The following is a 16,156-nucleotide window of genomic DNA, read 5'->3' on the forward strand; positions in this document are numbered from 1 at the left end:
AATATATTAGATTTTTTCTAATAAATCATTTTTTCATATAATTCAGATATCTAGGAATAAGTATAAAGCATAAGTTGATTTTCTATATAGCACATCTGTAACTGCTTAGTAAATAAATAAAGAAAGAAAGAAAAGGATTGAAAAAACTAATATCAACCATCTGTAAATGGCACACATTGTTTTTTTCTATGTCAATTTTAGAGCTTTAGGCCTTAATCTTTTAAAATGATTTATGACCACAAACAAACACACCTTTGGTCTGTTTGGTTTCATGTCGCACAAACACAGAAGGGGTTATATTGCAACTTTCCAGCTTTACTGGTGAAGGAATACCCCAGAAGCCCTTCAATGCATTATTTCAGGCGGCAAAAAGCACCTTAGTAGAACCACCAATGTTCCAAAAGCTAGCTGGATAGCTTCTTCACATGACAGCATCCAAAGTCCTTAGTGAGATTCAAACCACAGTGATAAGGGGCAAGCAGTTTGAAACCACTCTGCCATGGATGCCCCCGTAAACACATGATATATGACAAGATGGTGTGTAGCATTTGCAGGCAAACCAATGACCATACTTATGTTTCTAATAGTTAGTCCTTAATGTCAAACATTCTACTTCAAACAATGCATTGATTAACAACAAAAAAGTGCATTTTTTAAAGCATCAATAAGAATGTTAGGTTGTTAGATAGATAACAAGCATAAAGCAAACAAACATTGCTGTTAATATACATATTATATATGGCTACCTGGATGAAGAGAAAATCTGCCTACAAGAGAAATATTATATCCATTTACCAAAACTTGATGATTGGTCTTAATATATTAGGTTTTTCTTTTACCCTTACAATGCTTAATATCTAAAATGCATCCAATGCTAAGCATCACATGTTTCAACTTTAAAGCTTAACAAAACAACACATGCTTTGCCCTTTGACACTTTGCTTTTAAAGCTAAATTTAGTGCAAATATGGTTCACCTCTAACCCTTTGGTTCTGAATTTCTATTCAAATAAAGCACCCACCATATGCTTAACCAAAGCTATACAGGTGATTTTTAACCATTGACCCTATGATGTTAAAGCTATACAGGTGATGTTTAAACATTGACTTGTCTTCAAAGCTCTACAGGTGATGTTGAACCATTGACCTTATGATGTTAAAGCTAAACAAGAGCCGGTTGAACCGGGTGATGCTCCCTGACTAGGATTTGGACACAGAAAAGTATATCTTTTGTAGTTTCAGAGTTATGTCCCAGACAAAGTTCAAAATGTGATAATTCCAAACTTAGGCAATGCAGAGTTACTGTTCCTTGCACTGCACTTCTACTCAATTAGATCTGTCTACCAACTTGCGGGCGAAATGTCGTCTCAATATGTTGATTATTTCTGTGAAAAAGTTGTAAAATCCGACTTCAAATAACGAAGTTATGGGCCAGTCACAATTTTGCTGCAAGGTCATGCTGTGACCTTGACCTTCAAGGTAGCGACCCAAATGTTGCGCGGGACAAATTGTCTCAATATGGTTATCATTTCTGTAAAATATTTGTAAAATCCGACCAAATAACAAAGTTATGGGCCGGACACGATTTTGCTTCAAGTTCATGCTGTGACCTTGACCTTCAAGGTAGCAGCCCAAATGTTGCACAGGACACATTGTCTTAATATTATTATCATTTCTGTGAAATAGTTATAAAATCCGACTTCAAATAACGAAGTTATGGGCCGGACACAATTTTGCTGCAAGGTCATGCTGTGACCTTGGCTTTCAAGGTAGCGACCCAAATGTTGTGCGCTACACGTCGTCTCAATATGTTGATCATTTCTGTGAAATAGTTGTACAATCCAACTTCAAATAACAAAGTTATGGGCCGGACACGATTTTTCTTCAAGGTCATGTTGTAACCTTGACCTTCAAGGTCATGTTGTGACCTTGACCTTAAAGGAAGCAACCAAATGTTACCCGCGACACATCCTCTCAATATGGTGATCATTTCTGTGAAATAGTTGTAAAATCCGACTTCAAATAACGAAGTTATGGGCCGGACACGATTTTGCTTCAAGGTCATGTTGTGACCTTGACCTTCAAGGTAGCGACCCTAATGTTGTGCTCAACAAGTCGTCTCAATATGGTGATCATTTCGGTGAATCAGTTTTAAAATCCGACTTCAAATAACAAAGTTATGGGCTGGACACGAATTCTGGACATACGTACGTACGGACGTACGGATGGATGGACGGACAACCCGGCCAATATATGCTCCCCTGAAATTTTTCGGGGAGCATAACAAAGCACCTCATGATTCACTTTTGACTCAAAAATTTCAATCATGCACCAATAGCTTCACCTTAAAGCCAATATACAGCACAATAGGATTAACCTTTATCAATTTTCAACCTTAAAGCTAAAACAATAATGGTTATACAATATACACATCACACATATATAAGAAATTTCCATTCCTTAAATATATAAATCAGATATTTCCATGTTATTTTTAACATAATTATTACTCGAAACTTCCTTTTTTACATATATAATGAGAAATTTCCATTTTTTTTACAAAAACAAAAACAAGAAATTTCATTTTTTCTTCTTTTCATGTACATAAAATGAGAAATTGCCTCCTCCTTAAACATAAACAAGAAATTTTAATTTTCCTCCTTCCCCCATAAATAAACAAGAAATTTCTATTTATTTTCCGCATATTAACAAGAAATGTTCATTTTTTTTTACATACATAAACCGGAAAATTCCAATTTTTACCATATACACATATCTATGAGAAATTACTATTATTCAACCATTCAGATTATTAGTTATAAAGATTTTTTGACAGGTTATTTGGCCCTATATAAATGGTTATTTGGAAATATAACCTGAGCTGCTAGGCGAGGATTACACAGCAAACAACTGTTTATATACGGTCATATGACATGTTAGGAATGGTTATTATGAACTAACAATAAGAAAACTTCCTTTTTTGATAAAAGTTAGATTTCTTCATAATTTGACAGCAGACGTGTATATAAAACTACATAAACAGCACAATTATCCAATGAAAAGCGACGTTACAAACATGCAGTATTACCTGTATCTGAGGATTATCCGACTCTAAGGCCTTGTATATCATAGGTAAGACATGTGTCTTAATGTCATTAGCTGGTGTTTTCTTCAGTAGAAGGTTCATATTCTGCATGAAGATCAGCAGTATCTGTAGAACAAGAAAATAAACCACGAATACAAAAACTGAATATAGCATATGTGCTGTTAAAGGGACTCCACTGAGGTTTAAAAGGCTAATAACATAACATTTGAATTTTTAACATAAATGAGATGGGGCACTTTAAACAGAAATATTTGCAAAGATAGTAAAGAAATACACTTTGAAATAAATTGAAAAATGTATTTTTATGCTTTTCTTAGCCCGATTTTGAGTCATTTATTTACAATTTGAATACTTATTCCTGAAAAACGAAGTGCACGAATGATCTGCAATTTTGCACAAATATTAGTGGTCTAAACCTACATCAAATGGTACATTTATCTGGAAAAAAAATTTTCAGTCCCATCATGTCAAAAAACCTCAGTGGAGTCCCTTTAATTAAACAACATATATTTTTACTTAATGAGTTAAGTCTTGTTATATTTTTCTGGTCCTTCGGGATCACTTATTCCATCACTTTTAAGTGTTGAAAAATGAGTTCTGCTCAAGCTGGTGCTAGGGGCGTGAGGAATGTTGCATTTTTTTATTATCCCTCAAGTTAATTGACTTTTGAGTAATAAATCAATTGCAGACAATATAGATGAAAATAGTAACTAACAAACAGAGAATTATATCTAGCACTAGTGTAGAGTCTAGCAGTAGTACACGGGTTTAGCTTAGGTATGGAAATGAGTAATTCAGTGTATTAAACAATAGAATAGTATCTGTAACTATTAACTTAGATATTTTTAACATTAGTTTATGTCCCTTAAATTGTCCCTCAGAAAATGAATGTGGAGGACACTGGTGTCCCCCTTGAAAATCTTATCACATGTAGTAAGGCACAACATTGGTAGGGGGGACACTGGTGTCCCCTTGAGAATCTTATCAAGGCACAACACAGTTTAAGAGAAAAGATAAACTTTTTATAACCTGTATTGGTGATGTAATTTTGAACATAGGGATGAGTTCAGGTAGTATGAGAGTGGTGTACTCTTTATCTGAAGCTTGTTCCGCTATCTGCAGTATATTAGGTAGCACAAATGGTATCATATCCGGGTTTACACACTCCTTAACTAACGGCGGCAGAATTCTTTGAAGATTCACTCTCTGAAACAAAGGTAAATGAAATATAACAAATATTTTAACTAATGTACATTCTTTACAAAGTTACCCATGTAGGAAATATGAAAATACTTGTATTACACATCTGCATGCAGGCTGTTTTCATTTATTGTAAATCCTGTAGATCCTGTAACTAAATTTTTTTTATGGTTTTATATCATAAATATTATGCTCAAATGAAGACTTTTCAATATTATAAGTTCCAAAAAGCATTATTTGTAAAGACATTACCAAATTTTCATTTCATGTAAATAAAGGGAGATAATTAAAAAAAAATTTCTATAAAGTCTAAGCCAATTTTTTTCAATAATGCTAAATTGTAAAATGGCCATTTTCTGTGCTTTATATGAAGAAGGAAAGTCAGCTGATGCCCCTATTCTGTATTATTTCAGGCACAGACTGGTACCTGCAGGACAAATGACTTTCCGTTAAACCACCGGATAGTTTCATGTTATTAATAGTGAACTTTAATATTCCTAGCAAAATTTCAACCAACAACAGTCTTGGAGCAAGTGATCTGAAGTCAGCAGTCTTTATCACTTGATTATGGAGGCCCATATTCAATATGTATCATCACCTTCTAAAAATAAAAACTTTTAAAGAAATGTGAGAAGCCAAACAATATGTATCCTTAAATTCCTGAAGACAACACCTGTTCCTGAAAATCAAAATCCTTATCAACACTCCCAAGTTTACGCAAATCTTGCCTCGAGGTTTGAAAACTTTTTTCGACGCTCTGTCTTGAATGTCAGTATTTTCATTGGTTAACATCAATTCTGTGTCAGGCATTGTCCAATCATATACCTAAGATCTGAGTTTGAACTTACACATTTTTATTTCAACCCTAAAACCTTAACAGACTTGATACTGTTTGTTGCTCAATTATATTAAATAATCAATCATACCTTTGGGAATTTCACAACAATCTTTGGTAGTCCCTTGAAGAATTTTGATTTCTGTAGATTGTCTTGTTGAAACAGGGAATCCATATATTGCAATGTCATAGAGCCCACATCATCAAAGAAGCTAATCTATAGTTCAAAGAAGAAAAAAACAATTATAATCTCTTTAAAGTTAAACACTTCCAGATAAATGCAAAAAAGTCTTGGAAAGGAATGTAAAGGAACTCTACAGAGGTAAAAAAGCCTCAAAATATAAAATTTGAAATTCGTACATAGATCAAGTGAAGCATTTAAAAAAGGAAAAATCTAAAAAGGATTATAAAGCAATAAGCTAAAAATTAAATTGAAAGTTGTTGGAAAGATTAATTTCTTTCACAGATCAAATTATGACATAACATTAAAAAGCGATTTTTGTGCTGTTTTCAGCATGATCTGAGTTAAAAGCCATCAACGTTTATGGTTTTTTGGCCATTTCTTACAATTAAAATGATTATTCAGGTAAAATGGAGAGAGTTAATGATCTGAAATTAATAAAATTAGTCATTGGTCTAGACCTATATCAAATGGTACACAAATATCGAAAAAGTATTTCTAGTCCCGTCATGTAAAGAAACCTCAGTGGAGTCCCTTTAAATATTTCTGATTATTGTAACTGTTAAGTTTTATAATTAACAAATTACTTTGGCAAGTTGATATGGATCATTTAGTTATATAATTAATAAATTACTTTGGCAAGTTGATATGGATCTTTAGTTATATAATTAATAAATTACTTTGGCAAGTTGATATGGATCATTTAGTTATATAATTAATAAATTACTTTGGCAAGTTGATATGGATCATTTAGTTATATAATTAATAAATTACTTTGGCAAGTTGATATGGATCATTTAGTTATATAATTAATAAATTACTTTGGCAAGTTGATATGGATCATTTAGTTATATAATTAATAAATTACTTTGGCAAGTTGATATGGATCTTTAGTTATATAATTAATAAATTACTTTGGCAAGTTGATCTGGATCATTTAGTTATATAATCAATAAATTACTTTGGCAAGTTGATATGGATCATTTAGTTATATAATTAATAAATTACTTTGGCAAGTTGATCTGGATCATTTAGTTATATAATTAATAAATTACTTTAGCAAGTTGATCTGGATCCGGTCTAACTGTAGGCTCTGTGTTAAATAGAAGCTTGACAATATCTCGTAGATCTGACGGGATCTTTCCCATTAGAGTTCCCCTCCATTTTCTCAACTGAAAAAGAGAACTATATATGAGACATTTTTTCCGTTCTATGTAGTAATATAAATATCAGGTTACATTTTATTTAATGAGAAAAAAACTATTTGACATCACACCAACACAGTACAAGCCATATGACAATTTCCCAGCTTTAATGGTGGAGGAAGACCTCAGGTACCACTCCATGATTTATTTTTTAAAATTCCTGCTTACCTCTTCTGCATTTTTCTTGAATGAACTCCACTGGCTTCTACACTCGTACAAAGGTTTACCGTTGTTAAACATTGTATAAATCAGCATACCAATAGAGAACATGTCACATGCCAGGCTACACGACTCTGATATCGCATTCTCTGGAGCCATATAGTCTAAATTAGGCTGAGCACATGGTGCAACATCCGGATCCCAATCCTTATATGGAAATAACAGCTGAAAGTACAAATATATTTCATTCATATTTAGATTGGATATAACTCATTGTCACATTGAAAGTGTAACGGATATGTGGATACTTCTTAATCTTTCAATGATGATTTCTTTCTTTGTTAGGATTTAAAGTCACACCAATACAGTTATATTTGTAAGGTCATATGGCCACTTTAAAGCTTTTAATTTAACTGGTGGAGTAAAGACCTTAGGTGCCCCTCCATGCATCATTTTAGGAACAAGCAAGCATCTGAGCAGAACCAATTATCTTCCATAAACAAACAGGAAAACTTCTCCACATAAAAGAATCCAAAATCCCAGACAGGATTTGAACCCACAATTGTGAGCAGCAAGTGATTTGAACTTGGCAACCTTGAGCAATTGGTCATAGAGGTCCCTCTTTAAATGGCCTTAAAAGACTGCATTGATATTCTAATGTTTATCTTATTCTTTCCTTTTTATAATACTGTAAGTTAGTAACGTCACTCTTCATTGGATAATCAAGACGTTTATATAACCCATATACAAGGCAGCTATCAATTTATAATGTGATTTTAGTTATACTTCAAATAAAGTAATTCTCCTGTATCATAAATTTGTTAAATAGATGCCTGACAAGTTATATCGCCATGTAAAACTGTTGTTTGCAATATATCCCTTATCTAGGTACGATATAATATACTATAAGTTATAAAGATTTGACTTGACTATTCTCTGTGCTTGACTGTAACCAAAAATATTCTAAATTCACAGAGGATATTAAATGAGGGTAAATTTAATACTAGGCAAGCATAATATATATCTATTCAACGAGTTCAATAAATTCAGTTTACATACACAAATTTAAAATTCTATTTACCACATACCAAAAATTAAGACCACTTGAAGTGAAAAAGAACCATTTTTCCTGAACACATCTATAGTGTAATGCTAACATTTAGCGTGTCTTACCGCTATGTTTATGAATGCAAATGACGACCATTCAATATCATTTTTATGGAGTTGCAAAAGTGGCAAGGGTATGTGATAAAGGGCAATAATTCAGCCAAAATCCATGTCTGGAGTTACATAAAAATGAAAATAACCTTGTTTTTTTTCATCAGGAAGTACTGACTTGTACTAATACTTTCTTTAGTCCATAACAAAAAGTATATATACAATAAATATCAAAACTTACTGCTTGATCAGGAGGATTTTTGTTAGGTATACAGAAGTCAAAGCCTGCAAGTTTCCATGATCCATTTTTGTTGACAATAATACTCTCTGGGCATATATTGTTATGTAACAATTTGGCATCTTGATGAAGGAACTGTACACCCTCTGTAACCTGAAAAATTTAAATAATTGAACATCTTAAAATTTCATTTATGAAATATTTAAAAATTGTTGAATGATGTTTTCTTTCTTCTTCATAATTTTTTTCTATTAGGCAAAAAACTATAAACAACAACATAACAAAATTTCACTCTAAAAATTAGGGTCAACTGTCGTATTTTTTTATTCTTTAAATCCAAATGATTATAAAAGACTGTTTCCTCATATGGCATGAATATTGCACTGATTTATCTATATGCATTATATCTACCACAACATGACACGATTTCCAATATGACTGGATGGTTAAATTCAGAGCTTAATTCTTTGAAAGTTAAATTTTTTGAAAAAGGTTGATGGGTTTTAAAGTTGTTATTTTCACCCAGTTTGCAAACCCGTTTTTACACAATTTAAAAGAGCCAGTTTTAGACCCCCATCATTCCCGGGAAGGCAGCCAAGCAATTTACCAGTACTAGTTGCCTTCACTTTTGGAGGCACATATAACTTCTATACATGCCAGAGCAGCCAGAGGTACAGTGCAAATGACCGTAGAAAGGATTTCACAACGAAAGTGACCAGCACCGTCTGGGCATTCAACCCCAGTTCTAATGCTTTACCTATTGAGCTAACTGCATGGATTGTGTCTTTTAAAACATTTTGTTGCCTGTTATAAACAAAATTTTATAGAAAAAAAGCAATGACAAATATTGCTAACTGATTGAAGAAAAATTGTTTGAAAATATATATAGCAAATTTTGTTACAAGTTATAAATAAAATTGTAAAAAAATAAAATATGACAACTCCATTACTTTAATTGAAAGAGAAAATTTACATTTCCAAAGTAATATTAAAACTAGAAATGTGTCCATAGGACACGGATGCCCCCACACGGCACTGTTCTGTCAATCTTAATACTTTAGGTCAAATATTTTTTTGGACTACATGTGCCACAAGTTGAAAACTAAAAATCAACAAAGGGCCATAATTCTGTTAAATTGATCGCAGCAAAAATTCCTTCCTTTACTACCATCTACACATGAAGGTTGTTCATCCCTGGAAGTTAAAGCAAAATCTGCCATCCGGTTTAAGAGGAGTTGCGTTCACACAATTTCAGCATAGTAAATAGTGAAAAAATCAACAAAGGGCCATAATTCTGTTAAATTTGGTCGCAGCAAAAATTCCTTCCTTTACTACCATCTACACATTAAGGTTGTTCATCCCTGGAAGTTTAAGCAAAATCTGCCATCCGGTTTAAGAGGAGTTGCGTTCACAAAATTTCTACATAGTATATAGTGAAAAAATAAACAAAGGGCCATAATTCTGTTAAATTTGGTCGCAGCAAAAATTCCTCCCTTTACTGCCATCTACACATTAAGGTTGTTCATCCCTGTAAGTTTAAGCAAAATCTGCCATCCGGTTTAAGAGGAGTTGCGTTCACAAAATTTCTACATAGTATATAGTGAAAAAATCAACAAAGGGCCATAATTCTGTTAAATTTGGTCGCAGCAAAAATTCCTCCCTTTACTACCATCTACACATTAAGGTTGTTCATCCCTGTAAGTTTAAGCAAAATCTGCCATCCGGTTTAAGAGGAGTTGCGTTTACAAAATTTCTACATAGTATAAAGTGAAAAAATCAACAAAGGGCCATAATTCTGTTAAATTTGGTCGAGGCAAAAATTCCTCCCTTTACTACCATCTACACATTAAGGTTTATCATCCCTGGAAGTTTAAGCAAAATCTGCCATCCGGTTTAAGAGAAGTTGCGTTCACAAAATTTCTACATAGTACATAGTGAAAAAATCAACAAAGGGCCATAATTCTGTTAAATTTGGTCGCAGCATAAATTCCTTCCTTTACTACCATCTACACATTAAGGTTGTTCATCCCTGTAAGTTTAAGCAAAATCTGCCATACGGTTTAAGAGGAGTTGCGTTCACAAGATTTCGGGACGTACGGACTGACAGACGGACGGACGGACACTCGGACGGACAAGTGCAACGCTATATGCTCCCACTCTGTGGGGGCATAACAACAATGAGTAAATGTTAAATGTCAATACCTGAAGAAGTCCATACTTTATCTCTACATCATACAGTTGATGTTCTTTAAGTTGCTTAGCAACCGGTTCTGGAATGTTATCATGGCTACCAAGCACATTAGCTAGGCTGCCTAGCACCGGTTCTGTGGCAAATGCTAAACACTCTCTGTAACAAATTCATCAACTTTTTCTACATGTATAAAAATAATTATAGTTAAATTCATGATCAATTACATATGTCATTAATTCAGTGCAAAGTATATTGACCACATATCACATGGAATTTTAAGGAAAAATATTGATGATACAACAATATATATCATACTAAAGTACTTAAAATTACTAGCTGTAATTCACCATCTTAGCTGAGTAATTGATTTCAGAAAAATATAAGTTCTGTTCATACAAATGAATACCATAATAGATACCAATTGTTTGAATTTTTTTCTTGACCATTTTTTGCCATCACTGCCATGAAATATATCAATTATGTATCAACAGCATACACTATTGTTATAACTGTGTCATAATAATAAATATGGACACCTGCTGTTGTTTAAGTTTTTGGTGACATTTAATTAAAAAGTCAAAATTATTGAGTTTTTTTCAAACGTAAATCGATTATTGATCAACAAAAATATTGATGATACATAAATATTGTCTCTTATCAATCCAATTATTAAGTAACTGTAGTCAATACCTAAATAATGTTTAACAAATGAACAATACATTATGTTTTTGTACTTTTATTTAAAGACACAGTGACACTATTAAGGTCAAATGGCGACCTTTCCGTTTTTCTGGTGAAGGAAGTTCTCAGGTGCTCATTTATTCATCTAATTCAGGCAAAAATTGGAAATGTGTAAAATCACCAACAAACTGTTAGCCAGACACTTTACAAATGCCCCTAATTCCCTCGTATGGTACATGTAACCTGATTGTACAAGTTTGAATTTGTTATAGCTTATTTTGCCAATTAAAGCATAAATTTAATTCTTTAATAAGTTTACCTGGACTCTTCCAGTGGTTGCATAACAGATAATATTTTTGGATGTCTAAGCCGTGTAAGTTGAGACGCCCCTCGACGCAAGGCATCCAATATCAGTTCCTTATCTCTACGCGAATATTTCTCTATACTTTTCTTTTCGAACAGAAATATTGCGGCATCCTGAAATAAAATAAAAATGATGGCTGCACTTTCATGATTAGCAAATTGAAATATTTATTGAATCCCATTTGTTTTATAAAGTAACTTCACCCAACAGAGGGCATGCTATCCTTGAGCCCAAAACAAATTTTTTTTGTTCTAATTGTAGTTAAATTCTATTTGAGTTGACATTGTTAAAAAATATGAATTCATCATCATATCATGGTCCCAAATACTTTCATGAATCTTTTTCCTTCTATAATTATAAGTGATACACTTTTGCCACATTTATAGTGCCAGATCAGTCTACACTGTACCCACGTTTCTGGCCGAGGTCTTATGGTTGATCTCGATTTCCACACAAATGATAATGGACAGTTCCAAAATATAGTTTTAAAAGAAGAAGCTTGATAAGTTCATTTAAGAAATTCAGTAGTTCACGAATTAAAATATATACCTGTTTTGTAGTTCTTTTCATGCCACTGTATATTTTCCATAGCAGGCCTGGTCCAGCTGTACCAATTTGTCCATACACTTCGAAGTCCTTAGACAATGGGTTACCAGGAAGTGCACTCGATACAGCACTTTTCAGCTTATTGAACATATCCATTTCTGGTATTTACCAGACTGTAAGTAAGAAAATATCATCTCATTTCACTTTAGGCCTTTATAGCTGGATATACTATTCTCCGGTCCGGTAGCCTCCAGTCTATTTTGACCGGATTTACTAGAGACCAGCGAATAGTACATTGTATCATATTTACTGGCCCCGTCAGTGCCAGTCATTCAATAATTATTTGTAACAAGAGCTGTCGGTAGGACAGCAACGCTCGACTATTCTTAGTGCTTGATAGTAAAAAAAAATGCTTGATAGAGTTACCTCCTCCTGTTGACAGGTTGGGGTCATGATGGTGAACAAGTGTGCAAAGTTTCAAAGCCATATGTCAATGGACTTTGAAAATATTTGAACTATTACAAAAACTTTAACGTAAATTCTAAGTCGAAAAAGGGGCATAATTCTGTCAAAATGCTTGATAGAGTTACCTCCTCCTGTTTACAGGTTGGGGTCATGATGTTGAACAAGTGTGCAAAGTTTCAAAGCCATATGTCAATGGACTTTGAAAATATTTGAACTATTACAAAAACTTTAACGTAAATTCTAAGTCGAAAAGGGGCATAATTCTGTCAAAATGCTTGATAGAGTTACCTCCTCCTGTTTACAGGTTGGGGTCATGATGTTGAACAAGTGTGTGCAAAGTTTCAAAAGCCATATGTCAATGGACTTTGAAAATATTTGAACTATTACAAAAACTTTAACGTAAATTCTAAGACGAAAAAGGGGCATAATTCTGTCAAAATGCTTGATAGAGTTACCTCCTCCTGTTGACAGGTTGGGGTCATGATGGTGAACAAGTGTGCAAAGTTTCAAAGCCATATGTCAATGGACTTTGAAAATATTTGAACTATTACAAAAACTTTAACGTAAATTCTAAGTCGAAAAAGGGGCATAATTCTGTCAAAATGCTTGATAGAGTTACCTCCTCCTGTCTACAGGTTGGGGTCATGATGGTGAACAAGTGTGCAAAGTTTCAAAGCCATATGTCGATGGACTTTGAAAATATTTGAACTATTACAAAAACTTTAACAGAAGTGGTTACGCCGACGCCGACGCTCGGGTGACTGCAATAGCTCTACTTATTCTTATCGAATAGTCGAGCTAAAAATGGGTCGATTTCTCTAGATGAAAAAGGTAGTTCATATAAGATATATTAGTTTTTCGTATATAATGTATTTTGTTTCCAATTAATTGTTTTTATATTGCTTTTTTTTTTGCTTGTTTTTATTTATCAAAGATATAAATGTAAAAGCATATTAATTAAAACGTTCATGATATAAAATTGTATGGTACTGAACCACCCTTAGTAACCTTTTTCATTTATTGTGATTTTTAACTTTTTTTAAGTAAAAACATAATTTGAAAAGTGTATGATTTTAATGTTTCTGTTTTTGTTGTTGTATTGCATTGTATTGTTTTGTAATTATCTATTTCACTACATGAATAATAAATAACCATTAGCATGTTATGTGTCAATTTTCTTTACATTTTGGAAATAATAAAATACATGTATAATGTTATATTATAATTGTTATTCTTTATTGTCATAAATGTAATAGTGTGATTATCAATAGCAACAGCATTACACAAATGGATTATAAATTATAATCCAGTCTGTAATTATGATTACAATTTGATTGATATTGATTACTTTCAGATTTTACATGAAACTATTGAAATTCAAATGATTTATTTCACATGTTACAGTTTAACTAAGGTAGTAAAATATCAAGTGAGACATTTTAAGACATCACTCACAATGAAGAAATAAGTTTTAATCCATACAGTTAACCAAATTCTAACTGAAAGATAGACATCATTGTTTGGCTGGTATTCTAATCAAAATGTCAAATCATTGGATTTATGATGTCTTTGAATTTCCTAAAGAAACATCTGGAAATGTGACAGCACAGTGCAAATTGTGCCCTAAGAAGATAAATGGAAACACTAAGTCACATTCAAATTTCATTACCCACATAAAGGTATGTTAAATTTTGTTTCACATATTTTGGTTAAACCATGTTTTAAAAAGTTTCAAACAATGTAGATAACTTCTTTACTTTGTATATTCTAGAGTTTATGTCAGATGCATATTACATGTACCATATCTTAATTATATGCAACAGTTATTTTGTAAGCTGATAGACAATGTGTCTATATTATAATGGATACTGTTGTACCATTGAAGTGTTTGTAAAAAAACTGATAATTTCTTTGTAAAGTCTATTGTCTCTTTGAATTCCCATATAAAAATTTATTGTTTTCACACCTGTTTTAACACCTGCATACAGTATACTGTACAATTGACACTTTTAAAAATTTCTGTTGCAGAGAGCTCATTATGAAACCTACACCAAGAAGACTGAGGACCATCCCTGCATCATTGGCCCCTGTAGAGCGTTTGTTTAGTGTTGCAGGTAAAATTTTCCGTCCTGTTAGATGCAGTCTGACTGATAGACGGTTTCATGAACTTATGATGCTAAAGTGCAATGCTAAAATATGATAAAGTGATGTGACAGGAACTAAAAGTGTGTTAAAATGATGACTGTTGATGAGCTGGAAATCCTTTGTGTATATAATGTATATAAAGTATTTATCACACACCCGTGCCGATTTTGCGACTCCGTAAATATGGTATTGCACGGCCGTGCATATATTTTGACGTGACGTCATTAGCGTTACACAAACATATTGTAAAGACGCGCTAAATGTTAGCGTTATACTATAGGCGCGTCAATGGAAAATGATTATTATTTCACTTTAAATGGTCTTTTTTTGGGCATGTGATAAATAGAATATTAAATTCGTGTAAGACCATTACTGAATTTATTGCACTCGTTGAATAAAATAATATTATGCTCGCCAGAGGCTCGCATAATATAATTTTATTCAACTCGTGCAATAAATTCAGTATTGAACTTACACTCATTCTATATCCTCTATATATTAAATAGCATTAAGAAACTTTGTTTATAGTTATACATGGAATGTAATCAATTATCAATCAATTACTTTCTCAAAGTAATTGTAATTTAATTGATTACAGAGGCAAGTCTTAGTAATCAATTGTAATCAATTACAGTAAAATCTGAAAGTAATTGTAATTAAATCAATTACTGATCAATGTAATCATCCCCAGGTCTGATTATAATATAATTGTATATATCTGTTGCTAATAACACCCCATAAAAGCATAGTCTGTCCAATTACCCCTATTCTCATAAACAATCAAAATGGTTGACTTGATTACTTATCCCACGAGGATGATCTCATCATCTTAGAAACAGCACTATTAGACACATTACACAAAACAGAGCTCATAAGATTGAAAAATTTATATCAAAATGTTAAAAATCCGAAGTCCCTCCAAAAAGGTTCTGAAATATGTGATAAAACCTATTTAGGTTATTATCAAAACATTTACACAATTTTCATTCAATACTAAGTTTACCTATTAGGTCATGTTCATCATCATGTGAAAGAAGCTTTAGTGCACTCCGAAGACTGAAAACTTGCACTAAATCAGCTACATGTATGGTCCTTGGAGGCTGCTACATTAAATGGTTTTGCTTTGATACATATTCATAAACAAATGTGACATGTCATTTGACTACATTGAATAAAAAGCTTGCCTTAAAGTGCTCCAAAACACACAACAGATGTTCTAGGTAAAAAGAATTTTCCAGATGAGCATGCACCCGAACTACCCTAATTTGCCTTCATCAAAAAACAGGTCTGGCTACATCAAGATTGATATATTTTGGTATTTTGTGCTGCCCACCATTGTCTATAGTATATCCCTCAACAACCATAATTCGAACAAGTAAGCTTGTTTGGCCAATAATTAATGTCATGGAAAATAATATTTGAAGTTTATTTTTCTATCTATCTATCTATTTATAGTAAATTATACTGCAACACCTTCTTTCAAGTATTATGTGCAGGTGCGTGTCTATGCGAGAGTTTAAAAGAAGAAATGTAAAGGAGAATAAAAGTAATACTGTACATGTATTTGTGAGAGTTGAAATAAGAAGTTGATAGTGTTAGTTAAAAAGAGAAAGCATACAGCTAAAACAGATAATAACAATATTTTCATTTCAAACATGGTTGGGAAGAGAGGTAACTCCCTGT

General features: G+C 32.7%; 1 protein-coding gene across 1 annotated transcript in view; it reads right to left on the reverse strand.

Annotated features, from left to right (window-relative positions):
• Positions 1–16,156, reverse strand: part of LOC132739880 (SCY1-like protein 2) — a 32,286-nt gene that overhangs the window by 15,320 nt on the left and 810 nt on the right. Inside the window, exons 2-10 of the mRNA XM_060727699.1 lie at positions 11,867–12,036; positions 11,273–11,430; positions 10,284–10,428; positions 8,085–8,234; positions 6,695–6,910; positions 6,377–6,493; positions 5,232–5,357; positions 4,135–4,311; positions 3,088–3,210 (exon numbers count right to left, since the gene is read on the reverse strand). Coding sequence (XP_060583682.1) covers positions 3,088–3,210; positions 4,135–4,311; positions 5,232–5,357; positions 6,377–6,493; positions 6,695–6,910; positions 8,085–8,234; positions 10,284–10,428; positions 11,273–11,430; positions 11,867–12,019 — 1,365 coding nt within the window. The 5' untranslated portion in view covers positions 12,020–12,036. The remainder of the gene's footprint in view (positions 1–3,087; positions 3,211–4,134; positions 4,312–5,231; positions 5,358–6,376; positions 6,494–6,694; positions 6,911–8,084; positions 8,235–10,283; positions 10,429–11,272; positions 11,431–11,866; positions 12,037–16,156) is intronic.

This window comes from Ruditapes philippinarum, unplaced genomic scaffold (genome assembly GCF_026571515.1).
Source record: "Ruditapes philippinarum isolate M1 unplaced genomic scaffold, ASM2657151v2 ctg5097_1_1_1_1, whole genome shotgun sequence".
Classification (NCBI taxonomy): Eukaryota; Metazoa; Mollusca; class Bivalvia; order Venerida; family Veneridae; genus Ruditapes; species Ruditapes philippinarum.